Source organism: Prionailurus bengalensis, chromosome B1 (assembly GCF_016509475.1).
Source record: "Prionailurus bengalensis isolate Pbe53 chromosome B1, Fcat_Pben_1.1_paternal_pri, whole genome shotgun sequence".
Lineage (NCBI taxonomy): Eukaryota > Metazoa > Chordata > Mammalia > Carnivora > Felidae > Prionailurus > Prionailurus bengalensis.
Window position 1 is genome coordinate 160,998,532 of NC_057344.1, and position 12,203 is coordinate 161,010,734.

Consider the following 12,203-nt stretch of genomic DNA (forward strand, 5'->3'; position numbering starts at 1 on the left):
TTGTAACTAAAGAGCAATAAATAACCTATGATAACCTTTCCACCTAATCTTTTCCTTTTGGCAGTCTTTGAATTCTAACATAACCAAAACCTTATTTTTCTTTATTTAGTACAATGTGATTTAAATACACTGAAAAATATTCTGTTCAAATGAAAATTTTAAATATGGTTTGGGTTGTTGTGTTTTTATAGATGTGAATTGCCTGTACCACTGGGATTTCCACTGCTTGGAACAGTAGTTGAAGTCAGAGATACTAATGGTTTCACAATTCAAGAAGGCAATGGCCAAGTATTTTTAGGTTGTTTTACATTTATTGACTGGGAATAATTTTTTTTTAGGAAAAAAATCTGATAACTTTATTCTTTCACCAATATGTCTTATGTCCCGTATTCTTTTCAGTGATGATAATTTTTAATCTCATTCTCACAGTCATGAAACATTTAATATTATCATAATTTCAGATAACAATGTCTGATACTCTTAGGGAAGATATAAAAGTAATTTAGAAACTGTAATTTGGACGTTTATAGCCAAAATTCTTTTTAAGCAGTATTCTAAGAATTTTTTTAATCACATGTATATTTTTAGAAATTTTGTTTTGTCTCTTATTTTGCTGAGGTTATTGTTAATTAATTTTGTCAGGTGATATTTAAAAGTGTGTTGCCCATGTAAATATTCAAAATGTGAAACTCAGTAACAGCTTTTGAAGATGTTCTTGATTTGATGGTTTTTAATATACCTCCCATGGATTTTTTTTTTTTTTATTAAACTGATGTTTATATCTTGTGAAGGTGGCAAAAACAGAGTGTGTTTTCTTGATGATGAAATGATAGTACCGCTTGGCACAATGCGAGCCACGGGAGACTTGGTGACAGTGAAAGATGGAGAGATGTTTTTCCTGGGACGAAAGGACAGTCAGATCAAACGATATGGCAAACGTCTTAACATTGAATTTGTTCAACAAGTAAGACTATTTAAATATTAAATATCTAGTAATATATGTAGGTATTAAAGGTAGCCACTACCAATTTTCTGTACTGGGGTTCTCTATTAGTATTATTTAAACCTAAGATTTTTGTATTAATAATGAATTGCAATAAAAGATATGACTAATTCATTGTGGCCCTTCAGCATAAAGAGATGGTTGTTTTTTAAATAAGTGACAGAGTGGATTTTAACAACTGAAAATAATGGTTTACTTTGCTCTGGGAGCTATTATTTTGAAAAACATTAAGAACCCAGTGTGCTGGCTACAGTAACAGTAGCAATCAATTTTTAAAAATCTCTAGCTATTTTACAGTTTAATTTGTGTTGATTTCAGACATAAGAAGTTTGAGCATTTAGGAAGTTTGCTTTTAAATGTCCTCTGACAAATTGGGATAATCTCTCTCACAGGTTGCTGAAGGACTTCAGCAAGTAGAGTCCTGTGCAGTTACATGGTATAATCAGGAAAAATTAATTCTGTTCATGGTGTCCAAAAATGATGTAGTAAAGGAATACATCTTTAAAGAACTGCAGGAACATCTTCCAAGCCATGCCATCCCGGATGAACTTGTGTTGATCGATTCTCTACCATTTACATCTCATGGTAAAATCATTTGAAGCAGATGTGTTTCAGCGCCAAGTGAATACTAATTGTATTCATAACTAGTTTAAAGGCTTCTTAATTCTTATTCTAAGTAATACTGGCATATGTTGAGGCAGACCCTCTGTTAAGTACTTTGTATAATTAACCCACTTTATTTATCTCTAGAAAATCCTGGGAGTAGGTTGTATTATTCCCATTTACAGATAAGGAAAATAAGGCTTAAAGAGGTTAAGTAATTTTGACAAAATTATATTGCTGGTTAGTGGTAGAATTGAAATTGTAAGACTGACTTCAGAACATATGCTCCTAATGACCACATTGCCTTTCCAATTTCATCTTTATCTAATATTTACATCAAAATGCAGTAATTGCTCAGTCGGTAGGACCATTTCTTTAACTCTTTAAGATAAACACTAGCTCCTCCTTTTTCTTTTCTTATCTGTTACCTACTACATTTTTGGTAGCATGGGACTGCTTTCTTTAGAACTGATTTTCCTATCACAAACTATTCTATAGGAATTCTAACTTTTACAGTGAAAAATGTATGTATTCTTATAACTAATGAAGATAGTAGAAAGGGTTTGTGCTGAAATTTTAAAATTATTTCTCTTTTAAGGCAAAATTGATGTTTCTGAGTTAAACAAGATATATTTAAACTATGTAAACTTGAAGTCTGAGTGTAAACTCAATGGAAAAGAGGAACTTTGGGAAAAATTACAGTATTTGTGGAAGGTACAACTTTTTAATTTTTTTTAATGTTTATTTTTTAATTTTCTTTAATGTTTATTTATTTTTGAGAGACAGAGACAGCATAAGCAGGGGAGGGGCAGAGAGAGAGGGAGACACAGAATTGGAAGCAGGCTCCAGGCTCTGAGCTATCAGCACAGAGCCTGACACGAGGCTCAAACTCATGAGCTGTGTGATCATGACCTGAGCCGAAATTGGCCACTTAACCAACTGAGCCACCCAGGCACCCCTTAAATGTTTATTTTTGAGAGAGTGCACGTGCTTATGCGTGAATGTGCTTGAATGGGAGAGGGGCAGAGAGAGAGAGGGAGACAGAGGATCCAAAGGGGGCTCCATGCAGAGAGCCTGATGCGGGGCTTGAACTCACGAACTAGGAGATCATAACCTGAGCTAAAGTCAGATGCTTAACCAACTGAGCTACCCATGCTCCCCATGGTTCAATTTTTAAGATACAAATTTGTTTTTCTGAAGAGGTCATGTTATATTTTTTGGGAATGTTAGCATCCTAATAAGTCTGATAAACTTTTCTAAGAATTATTATTAATGCCCAAATGTTAAGTAATATACTTTTGTTCAATTTATATTAAATTAAGAGTTCTCTAGGTTAATATCAAGCCTCCCTCGCCATAAAGAAATTTATTGGAAGTGAGGTAGACACAAAGGCACAGGAAGACAAGACCTATCTTGACGTAACTTTTCCCTAATGGGGCAGTGGGAGTGCAGTGCTTGTCAGAGTTGAGAAAATGGCCAAATCTTGGTATAGTACAATCTGTGGCATAAGGACTTATGTCCTTATTCTGGAAGAACTAGCAGTAACAACACGTATGTTTCTGCTTAATGGAATTTGTATATACAGATCTTCCTCAACTTATGATGGAGTTACATGGTGATAAACCTAGTGTAGGTTGAAATTTTCCTAAGTCAAAATGCATTTAATACACCTACCGAACATCATAGCTTAGTCTAGCCTACTTTAAGTGTGCTCAGAACACTTACATTAGCCTACAGGTGGACAACATCTGACACAAAGCCCTGTGTATAATAAATTGTTGAATATCTTACATGTAAGTTATTGAATACTGTACTGAAAGTGAAAAACAGAATAGTTGTGTGGGTACAGAATAGTTCTAAGCATATCAGTTGTTTTGTGATCACATAGCTGACTGGAAGCTGTGGCTCTTAGCTGCTGCCCAGCATCATGAGATAATAATGCATGTCGCTTGACTGGGAAAAGATCAGAATTTGAAGTACAGTTTCCCTTGAATGTATATTGTTTTTGCATCATTGTAAAGTTAAGATATCTTAAATCATTGTAAGTTGGGGGTTCTGTGTGTGTGTGTGTGTGTGTGTGTGTGTGTCAAACAATTTAAATTTATTTTGAAATATATGTGTACATGTATATATATGTATATATGTGTATATATGTATATACATATATATATTACATTACAATTTAAATTTATTTTGAAATATATGTATATATATGTATATATGTATATACATATATTTATATATATTACAACCATAGGTCAGTACAGTTTTTGTTACAAATGTGGAGTTTTCTGAAGGGTTCTGAAAAGAGGATATAATTATATAGTTTTGTTTGAAAATAAAGGATATTCTGATAAAACTCTTATCTGCTTCATTTTTAGATTCTTAGAAAATAATTTCAATTTATATGAAGCAAATGAAGACAAAGATTGTTTCCATATTATATAAATATTAGATATTAGTATCTTGTGGACTTTATAATTAATAAGTCATGTTTTTATAATTCTAGGCCCTATTTTATGGGTGGGGAAATCACTCTAAAGGGAAATATAATTTGCAGTTTTATAGTGAGTTTGTGATAAAATTGGTGGCATGGTGATGGTTCCCTTTACTATAAAGAAAATAATTTTAAAATTTAATTATTAAAAATATTTGTTTTATGTGTCTTTTGTTCATATCATTAATGTAAGTACTATCCTTTATATATTACCTATAAATTGGTTGAATGTTTTGGTTTTAGGTCTTTACCACATTTCTCCCTTTTCTCCTGTATAGTCTATTCTGAGTCTCTCAGAACATCCTTTGAAGGTTCCTGATGAGTCACTCTTCCTAAATAGTGGTGGAGATTCCTTAAAGTCCATACGGCTCCTCAATGAGATTGAAAAACTAGTTGGCACATCAATACCTGGGCTTCTGGAAATTATTCTTAGCAGTTCCATTTTAGAGATTTACAATCACGTCCTTCAAACAGTGTTTCCAGATGAAGATCTGCTATTTAGCAAGAATTGTGCCATGAAAAGAAAATTCAGCGATACTAATCAAGAGGAAATCAGTGGAAAATCTTTACCTCAGAAATCTGTCCTGACTTTAAGTTGTGACAATGAGCTAGCTGCTTTTATTGCAGTGAGCAGAGGGAGTCAGATTTTGTCTCTGAATTCGGAGTTTTTAACTAAGTTAGGACTTGGCTCTTCAGCCGGTTCTTCCGATTTAATTTCACAGACTAACATTCAGAATGTGACAAGCCTAAATCCTCCAGCTCTTACTGGGAAGTCAAAAGATCCATCCTGTGTTGCAGAAGTTTCTCACGAGGGAACATCTGTGATAGAAGCCAAGAAAATGGAGCTTCATGTGAGGTGGAGGACGGACACAGGCAAATGTGTGGATGCTTCCCCTCTGGTTGTCATCTCCGCTGCTGCTAAGTCCTCTGTAACTGTGTACATTGGCTCCCATTCCCACAGAATGATGGCAGTTGACCTTTACTCTGGGAAGGTGAAATGGGAACAGATTTTGGGAGGTCGAATTGAATCCTCAGCATGTGTATCTAAGTGTGGAAACTTTATTGTAGTGGGTAAGTTTCCATATGATAATGCTAGTAGGAGCAAGTTAAATTTAAAAATCTATGTATGGTAGCTTTGGTTGTTGTCAATTATGGTTACCCACATGCTAATTCACAGTGTGGGTCTTGGGTCATAGTCTCTGGATTTGAACCTAGCTCTAAAACTGTTATCAGCTTTGTGAACTTTGACAAGTTGCTGGACCTTTTAGGACCTTCGTGTTCTTATGACCTTTAGGACTTAGTGTTCTTAGTTTTATAATAAATAAAACCCGTTGCATCATAAATTGTCCCCAAACTTAATGGTTTAGGGTAGCAAATATCTCACAGTTTCTGAGGTCAGGAATTTAGGAGTAGCTTAGCTGGGAGTCCTGGCTCAGGGTTTCCCATGTGGCTGCAGCCATCTGAAGGCTTGACTGGGCTGAAAAATCTTCCAAGACAGCTATCTCATACTGCTGCTGGCAGAAGGCTTCAGTTCTTGGCCGGTTCGTGGCAGGAAGCTTCTGTTCTTGTCACATGGACCTCTCTGTAGGCTGCTTGAGTGGTCTCACAACCTGGCAGCTGACTTCCCTCAGACTGAGTGGAGGAGGGGGGCCGGTGGGGAGGGAAGGAGCAAGGCAGTACTTTTAGGACCTTATTTCCAAAGTTGCATACCATCATTTTTGCTTGTGTTCATTAGAAGCACATCATTAAGCCTGGCCTATACTCAAGGGGAGGGGAATTTAGGCTCCATCTCTTGAAAGTAAAAGTGTCAGAGAATTTGTGGACAGATTTTAAAACCAGTACAATCATCATAGAGCTTTTGTTTGTTTGTTTTTATTTTAATTCCAGTGTGGCTAACACAGTGTTATATTAGTTTCAGGTGTACAATAGAGTAATTCAGCAATTTTATATGTTATTAGTATTCGTTATAAGTGTACTCTTAATCCCCATCCCCTATTTTACCCATCCCCCCACCCAGCTCCCCTCTGGTGACCATCAGTTTGTTCTCTCTAGTTAAGTATCTGTTTCTTGGTTTGTCTCTTTTTTTCAGTTTGCTCATTTGTTTTGCTTCTTAAATTCCACATACATCATAGAGCTTTTGAGAGGATTGAGATAATTGCTTATAAATCCTTCAGTACATTGCTAGGTACAGACTGAGGGCTCATTAAGTGTTGTTAGCTACTAGCTGCTAATCATTTTCATTAAAGTATAGGTGACTTTTACTTTACTAAATATGGGGTCCAGGTGTAATGCCTCTCCTTGACTACCATTGTCTTTACTCCCCCTACTACATTAAGTTTTACTTTATATGCTTGTGGAATCTTGTGCTGAGTGCTTAGGAATATGCCTCCCTACTTGTGCTATCCTAGCTAGGATCTACTTGAATCTGAGTTTGATCCTTCCCTTTTGACCACATACATTTTGAAAATATGCTACAGGGAACTTTCAGTTATATATGTGAATGAGCATGAATAATTTCCATCCATGAAAGTCAGCTTGTTGAAGTTACTGTTTGCATCCCAAGTTTCTAGACTCAAAGCCTGGGACACATGGGGGTCTAGACATTTTTAAATTAAGATCTAATTTATATACAGGAAAACTTGCCCTCTTTAGTTTACAGTTCTGTGTTTTGACAAATGCGTACTGTCATGTAACCACTACCAAATGAAGAGTTCATTACTCAAAAGGTCTGTGTCACTTGTAGGCTTCCCTTCCTCTACCCCTAACCCCAGGCAACCACTGATCTGTTTTCTGTCCCACTAGTTTTACATTTTCTAATTTTTGCTTTTGAGTCTGGCTTCTCTTACTTAGCATGTGTTTGAGATTCATCCTTATTATTGAATGTATCCAGTTTCTTTTTATTGCTGAATATTCTGTTGTCTGGACAAATCATACTCTATTCACATTTGGGTTGTTTCCAGTTTTTCACAATTACAAGTAAGACTGATATAAGCATTTGTAAGCAGGATATTGTATGAATATAAGTTTTTAATTTCACTTGGGTCAGTACCTAGGAGGGGGAGATTATGCAGTAAGTATAGCTTTAACTTTGTAAGAAATTGCCAAAATATTTTCCTGGTGACTGAGCCATTTTGCCTTCCCACCACCAGTGTATGAGAGGTCCAGCTGTTCCACATCCGTGCTAGTACTTGGTATTGTCAGTTTGAAAATCTTTTTATTTTAGCCAGATTGTTATGGTATAGTATTTCATTATGGCTTTATTTTTTATTTTAGAGAGAGTGAGCAGGGGAGAGGGGCAGAGGGAGAGAGAGAGAGCATCTTAAGGAGGCTCCATGCTCAGTGCAGAGTCAGATGTGGGGCTCAATCCCATGACTCTGGGATCATGACTTGAGCTGCAATCAAAAGTCAGACATTCGTTATGGTTTTTTGTTTCTTTGTTTAGATTGTTAAGTTTATTTATTTTGAGAGAGAGGGAGAGGGAGAGAGGGAATCCCAGGCAGGCTTCACATTGACAGTGCACAGCTTGAACCCACAAACTGTGAGATCATGACCTGAGCCAAAGTCAGGTCCTAGCCAAGAAAGTTTTGCCTGACCCAAGGTCACAAAGATTTTCTTCTGGAAATGAACTGAAAGAAATTTTTCATTACCCAACTGAGTCCTGGGGTACTTCACTGTGTAGGACATTTTTCTTCACCATAACTAAGAAGGCCACTTTCTTGCTACTAAGTAGTAACTGCTAGAAAGAAAACAGCACTGCAGTTACTCTGGAATTGGGCCTCAAATGGGCAGCAGTGGTTATATGGATAGGCAGAGTCATGTAAAGAGTGGTGGACCAGTGCCCCAAATCAGCTTGCCCTGATTTACATCCACTGCAGGGAACTTGAGTGATCTTCACTCTGTAGGTTTTGACCACGCCTACTGTCGCCTGAGTTATTCTGGCTACACCAAGTCAGGAACTCCTGCCCTAGCTTCTCACCTGTTGTAGCAGTTTGGGAAAAGCAGTCTGCTATAGTAGTTAAGTTCATAGGCTCTGAAGCTGGACTTCTTAGATTCAAATCCTGGCTCATCCACATATCAGCTGAGTAATTTTACCCTAGTAAAACTGTCTGTGCTTCCTTTTGTCATCTGTAAACTGCAGATATAACACTTCACAAGGTAAAAGCTCAATAAATGTTAGCTATTGTTAATGTTAGCATTTCTTGAACACCTGTGCACTGGGTATTCATATTATCTTTTTAAAAAATATTTTATTTATTTATCTTGAGAAAGAAAGAGCAAGTGGAGGAGAGGCAGAGATGGAGAGAGAAAGGATCCCAAGCAGGCTGTGCATCATCAGCACAGAGCCCAATATGGGGCCCAATGCAGAGCCCGACACTCACGAACCATGAGATCATGACCTGAGCCAAAATCAAGAGTTGGATGCTCAACCAACTAAGCCATGCAGGCGCCCTTTAATCCATGTTATCTTAATTATTACAATAACACTGGAGTAGATGTGTCCACATGCAGGAGAAAATATGAGGCTCAGCGATGCTGGGTAATTTGCCCAATGATGGCCATGAAGAGATTTGATTCCAGGTCTGTCAAAACCTCTCTTCTGCACTGTGCTTCATTGTTTTCTCAGTAGTGAAGCACTTTATGGTACTTTAAAAAACAAAATGAGGTATACCTACTAGTAGGTATTTTTACAAGTGATTACTATTTGGTTTTCTGCTTTACATTGCTGAAGTTTAAACCTGAGCTGAACATAGTAGTACACATAAAGAGCATCAAATATAAATAAATGGTCATGGTTTAGGCTAAAGAATTATTCTCTGGTGATGTATCTAAATCTCCTCTTTTGTATTTTGTTTCCCAACAGGCTGTTATAATGGGTTAGTTTATGTTCTGAAAAGTAATAGTGGAGAAGAATACTGGATGTTTACTACCAAGGATGCTGTCAAAAGCTCAGCAACCATGGATCCAACCACAGGACTCCTTTACATTGGATCTCATGACCAGCATGCATATGCTTTAGATATTTATGTGAGAAACCTCATCAGTTTCTTATAAGCTTAGAAGAGTAGGAAACTGTCAAGTGCTCTTGACTAAGGGGGGGGGGGGCTGGTATTCACTCTTCCCTAAGTTTAGCATTGTGGTCTGGGAAGAATGAGTTAATTAACAGTCTTAATATCTTAAGACATTTTTAACATCCTTACCAGATTTTCACAAATAAATTTGTTACTCAGAGTTTTTAAATCTAAAGAGCTTAGCATTACCATCTTGACAATATAAAGAATCACAAAGGGAAAAATATCAATAAGACCTGATAAGTTGGGGAAAACCATTTGAAGCAAATGTGACAGAGTTAAGATTCATTTATAAGAATAAATGGAAGAACAAACACAAATTATAAACACATGGAAAAATAAGGAATATAAACATAAAAGACCCCAAAAAGAAGTGTCTAGTAAATGTATTTAAATGTTTCCTATCTTTAGTAATCAAAGGATTGAAAATTTAAACTACATGATAGATAACCAGATAGTATTAGACCAGAATATGTTAAATGCTGGTGGTGGTGGGGGGGGTGCATTGTAACTAGTGAAGTCTCTGAAGAAAACAGTTGGGCCACAGCTAACTTCATATCCTTTGATTCAGTAAAATTCTTCTTCTAGGATTCTATCCTGCCAAAGTAATCAGAAATATGGACAGTTATGTGCACCGAGATGTCTATTACTAGGTTTTGTTTATGATACCATGAAATTAGTTTGAAACAAGTTTCAGTGATAAGGTAGAGAAATAATTTTATGTTCAGATGAGATATTATGCATTAAAGTAATAGAGTTTTACCAAGTAAATGAGCTAAATTAGATGCCAGTATATATTCAGAATGATCTCAACTATATTAAACTATTGTATGTCCCAAAAAGATCAAAAGGGAAAATGCTGAAATATTTACAGTGGTTCTCTCTGGGTGGTCTTTGTAATCTTTATACTAACTTTATACTAACTTGAATCTCTACAGTGAGACTGTATTACTTTTATACTAAGAATAAAAATTTACATTAATTAAATAGAGGTGATATGAGAAATCAGATATGTAGATTTGTTAACCACCAGCAGAAACCAATTAATTTGTTTTCTTATTTGCAGAAAAAGAAGTGTGTTTGGAAGTTAAAATGTGGAGGAACTGTCTTTTCGTCCCCTTGTTTGAGCCTGATACCACATCGTTTATATGTGGCTACACTGGGAGGCCTGTTACTGGCTATAAATCCTGTAGGCATAAAATAACATATATTGATTTTATTATTTGTCTTGAATGTTTTATTTTTGCTTTGAATTCTGAAAAATTGAAGTATTTTTAAAAAATTTTAAGGTTATTAATTTATTTTGAGAGAGACAGAGACCGTGTGAGTGGGGGAGGGGCAGAGAGAGGGAGACCGAGAATCCCTATCAGGCTCCACACTGCCAGTGCAGAGCCCAGTGCGGGGCCCGAACCCATGAAACCGTGAGATGTTGACTTGAGCCAAAACCAAGAGTCAGATGTTTAACTGACTGAGCCACCCAGGTGCCCCCTAAAGTAGTTTTTAATTAACTATAGTCCAGCTTTCACTGGACCAGAAACTCCTTAAAAATGATTGATATGAAGATAGAAGTTCTATGTATGTCTTTGATCTGTTTTTTTTAAATTGGTAGAATTTTCTCAGTCATATTAAAACTTAGAATAGTTTAAGGATATATCTTATGTTCTAATTATATCCTGGTTTTATTGTATGTTTTTATCTCACCTCTTATAAAGAGCACTGATTAATTTTATAGCTGTGTATATGTATGCTAGCTTCATTTATGATATCAGCATGCCATTACAGCACTTTCTGATGTTTATAGCTTTGCCCCTGGGAGATTTTATGAGTTTGTTTAATAAAGGGTAATTGATTAGTAATATAATTTAAATGCTGTGAATTGCTTTTGCTCATGGCAGGCCACTGGGAACACAGTTTGGAAACATTCCTGTGGAAAACCACTCTTTTCTTCTCCACGGTGTTGCCTACAGTATATTTGTATTGGCTGTGTAGATGGAAATTTACTCTGCTTTACTCACTTTGGAGAACAGGTAAAAAATTTCTGGTTCCATTTTACATTATCTTTCTCAAAGTCATAATAGTTGGTGACCACTGAAGTAAAATTGTAAACATCATCATTTAAGTCATTGTATTGAAAACTAGTTTGATTTTAATTGTCAAGCCACAGGTTTCTTAATTTTGGAATGAGAGTATAGTAGATTGAAAAGATTCAAACACTGTTTTATTTGTGCCCTCCCCCAATTTTTTTTAAAGTTTATTTATTTTGACAGAAAGAGAAAGTGGGGTAGGGAGGGAGAGAAAGATTGCTAAGCAGGTTCTGTGCTGGTAGCACAGAGCTGGATGCAGGGCTTGAACTTATGAACGTGACCTGATCATGAGCTGAGATACAGTTAGACACTTAACCAACTGAGCCATCCAGGCACCCTGCCCTCCCCCAATTTTAAAAACTTGACCAGTTTTGGGGCATCTGGGTGGCTTAGTCAGTTGAGCGTCCGACTTTGGCTCAGGTCATGATCTTATGGTTCATGAGTTCGAGCGCCCTGTTGGGCTCTGTGCTGACAGCTCAGAGCCTGGTACCTGCCTTGGATTTTCTCTCTCTCTCTCTGTCCCTCCCCCACTCATGCTTTGTCTATCAAAAATAATCATTAAACAAACAAAAACTTTACCAGTTTTTAGGCAATTTTATTATAATTTCTATTGAGGTGTTGAACATTTATTTATTTATTTTGAGAGAGAAAGAGAGAGCATGAATGGGTTAAGGGCAGACAGAGAGAGATGGAATCCCAGGCAGGCTCCGTGCTGCCAGCACAGAGCCTGATGTGGGGCTCGAACTCACAAAACTGAAATCATGACCTGAGCTGAAATCAAGAATCTCACACATTTAACCGACTGAGCCACCCCAGCACCTCAAGGTTTGAACATTTAAAGATGCCCCTGCTTTTTCTATGAAAACCAAAATAGGTGGCATAACCCAAATTGCATTGTATGAAGTGCCATCTTCAACTTCATGACTGGCAGGGTAGGCTTCTTCTGC

General features: G+C 36.6%; 1 protein-coding gene across 4 annotated transcripts in view; it reads left to right on the plus strand.

Moving 5' to 3' along the window:
- AASDH (aminoadipate-semialdehyde dehydrogenase) overlaps positions 1-12,203 on the plus strand; it is a 50,093-nt gene that overhangs the window by 35,790 nt on the left and 2,100 nt on the right. For all 4 annotated transcript variants that reach the window (XM_043604439.1, XM_043604431.1, XM_043604448.1 and 1 more), the window contains 8 exons: positions 192-298; positions 792-964; positions 1,396-1,588; positions 2,205-2,320; positions 4,382-5,174; positions 8,965-9,128; positions 10,239-10,361; positions 11,068-11,199. In XM_043604439.1, coding sequence (XP_043460374.1) covers positions 192-298; positions 792-964; positions 1,396-1,588; positions 2,205-2,320; positions 4,382-5,174; positions 8,965-9,128; positions 10,239-10,361; positions 11,068-11,199 — 1,801 coding nt within the window. The remainder of the gene's footprint in view (positions 1-191; positions 299-791; positions 965-1,395; positions 1,589-2,204; positions 2,321-4,381; positions 5,175-8,964; positions 9,129-10,238; positions 10,362-11,067; positions 11,200-12,203) is intronic.